This window comes from Penaeus monodon, chromosome 18 (genome assembly GCF_015228065.2).
Source record: "Penaeus monodon isolate SGIC_2016 chromosome 18, NSTDA_Pmon_1, whole genome shotgun sequence".
Classification (NCBI taxonomy): Eukaryota; Metazoa; Arthropoda; class Malacostraca; order Decapoda; family Penaeidae; genus Penaeus; species Penaeus monodon.
The window spans coordinates 256481-258980 of record NC_051403.1 but is presented as its reverse complement, the minus strand read 5'-3'; the positions used below and the strand labels follow the sequence as shown (position 1 = coordinate 258980).

At 38.8% G+C, this 2500-nt stretch overlaps 1 protein-coding gene across 2 annotated transcripts in view; it reads left to right on the top strand.

The window, feature by feature from the left end:
* LOC119584182 (Kv channel-interacting protein 1-like) overlaps positions 1-2500 on the top strand; it is a 67304-nt gene that overhangs the window by 62084 nt on the left and 2720 nt on the right. For both annotated transcript variants that reach the window (XM_037932680.1, XM_037932679.1), the window contains exons 4-5: positions 70-139; positions 1737-1807. In XM_037932680.1, the coding sequence (XP_037788608.1) occupies positions 70-139; positions 1737-1807 (141 nt within the window). The remainder of the gene's footprint in view (positions 1-69; positions 140-1736; positions 1808-2500) is intronic.

Genomic DNA, 2500 nt, shown 5'->3' with positions numbered 1-2500 from the left:
TAGCCCGTTGTAACTCTCGGCCGCTGTCTGACCGCTGCATCTTACGCTTTCTCCCTGTTATCTCGTCAGGAGTGTCCCAGTGGCTTCGTCAGCGAGGAGACTTTTAAAGGGATCTACTCTCAGTTCTTTCCTCAAGGAGGTAATGTATGTATAGATTTTTAAGGAGATTGAGATAGATAGATAGATAGGTAGAGAGAGTGAGAGAGAGAGAGAGAGAGAGAGAGAGAGAAAGAGGGGTGGGGGAGGGAGGGAAAGGTAGAATAAAGTAGAAGAAGAAAGAGAGAGGGCGAGAGCGGAGGAGAGACGGAGAGAGAAAAAAGAGTGAGAGAAGGGTGGGAGGGGTTAAGGCTTATTAACAGCCTCTATTCACTATAATGCACAGCTTCATTGAACAAGTGAAAATACCTGTACAAATTACGTTTTTTTTTTTTTTTTTTTTTTTAAGATCCTGTATTCAAACCAACAATGAAAGCAGTAAACGAGAAAACCGACCATTTAAAAGTTAACAAACCGTGGCTTCGATAACATTCACGGATAAAAATAAACGATTAAGCGGAATGTCAGATAACATTTGATGAAATCAAACCACTTGTTAAGCGAAAGGTTGATTACCGTTGCCATGGAAGCAGCGTAATATATAGAGATTATGTCATGTCAGTAAATCGCAGAGATAATGTCACACACACATGTCGTAAACAGAAGTGACTGTGAGATTAGAAACTATTTTTTTCAATTGTTAATTTATGATAATGAAGACTGGATTTTTTCTGTTAAATATTTCAATAGTATTGTTGCGTTTGTTAACGGCGGCAATGCTAATACTCTTTAACATTATTATTATTGTTATAATTGTTTGAACTATTATTATCATTATCATCATTATTATTGTTATTATCATTATTATTATTATTATTATTATTATTATTATTATTATTATTATTATTATTATTATCATTATTATTATTATTATTATTATTACCATTATTATTATTATTATCATTATCATTATCATTATCATTACTATAATTATCAAGGAGTGAGAGAGAGAGAGAGTTTAAAGTTTAAAGTTTGGTTTTGATTTCATTTGTTGCAATGGATATTCTTGGTGTGACTTACTGTCTGCTTGATTTTGCTCACGTGTGTGAGCTGCTGCTGACTCGGCGGAACCGAGTCCTTGCCCGCCGTGGTGCCCAGCCACAGCAGTAACCTCCGGGCGACAGTTGCAACTTCTCGCGCCTGGTCGGGGCGCGAACCGCCGACCCCCCGGAGAGAGAGAGAGAGAGAGAGAGGGAGAAGAGAGAGAGTAGAGAGGAGAGAGAGAGAGAGAGAGAGAAGAGAGAGAGAGAGAGAGAGAGAGAGAGAGAGAGAGAGAGAGAGAGAGAGAGAGAGGGAGAGAGAGAGAATCATTGATCTCTTACTTTCTCTATCTTTCTTCGAAATTGTGTACCTCCCTTTCACTCTCCACTTCTTCTCTTCATTAGACCAATATATCTCACATTTCCACACTGATAACTCTCTTTTCTCCCCCGCCCCCCCTCCCTCCCCTTCCCTCCCTCCCTCCCTCCCTCCCTCCATCCCTCCCCCTTACTCTCTTCCCCTTCCTTCCCAACTCTCCCCCCCCCTCTCCCTCTCCCACCTCTAACCCCCTCCCATCCCCTCTCTTCCCCTTCCTACCTCCTTTCCCTACATCCCCATCATCCCTACTATTCCCCCTCCCCCTCCCCCCTCCCCACCAGACGCAACGGCCTACGCTCATTACGTATTCAACGCGTTCGATGTCGAGCAACAAGGGTCGATCAGTTTTGAGGTAAGTGAGGGAAGCCTTGCAGGGTAACGTTGTAACGATGACGTAAAACCGATGACGTTGCATTGATGACGTAACATTGATGACGTAACACTGATAATAATAATAATGATAATAATAATAATAATAAATAATGATAATGATGATGATGATGATGATGATATGATGATGATGATGATAATATATAATATAATAATAATAATAATAATAATAATAATAAAATCATTATTATAATAGTTATAATAATAATGATAATAATAATAATAATAATAATAATAATAATAATAATAATAAATAATGATAATAATAATAATGACAACAGCAACAAGAACAACAACAATAATAATAACAATAACAAAGATAATGATATCATTGATAATGATATTGCCAATAAAGATCGTCATCATCGTCATCACAATAAAATTAATATGTGAGAGCATATGTGTGTGAGTGAGAGAGAGAGAGAGAGAGAGAAGAGAGAGAGAGAGAGAGAGAGAGAGAGAGAGAGATGGAGGAGAGAGAGAGAGAGAGAGAAGAGCGAGAGAAGAGAGCAGAGAGAGAGAGAAGAGAGATAGCGAGAGAGAGAAGAGAGAGAGATGAAGAGTAGAAAGAATGATAGAGAGAGAGAGAGAGAGAGTCGCTTTCTTGATCAACTATTGCAATATGTTCACTATTGACTCCAGCTTCCCCGTATTA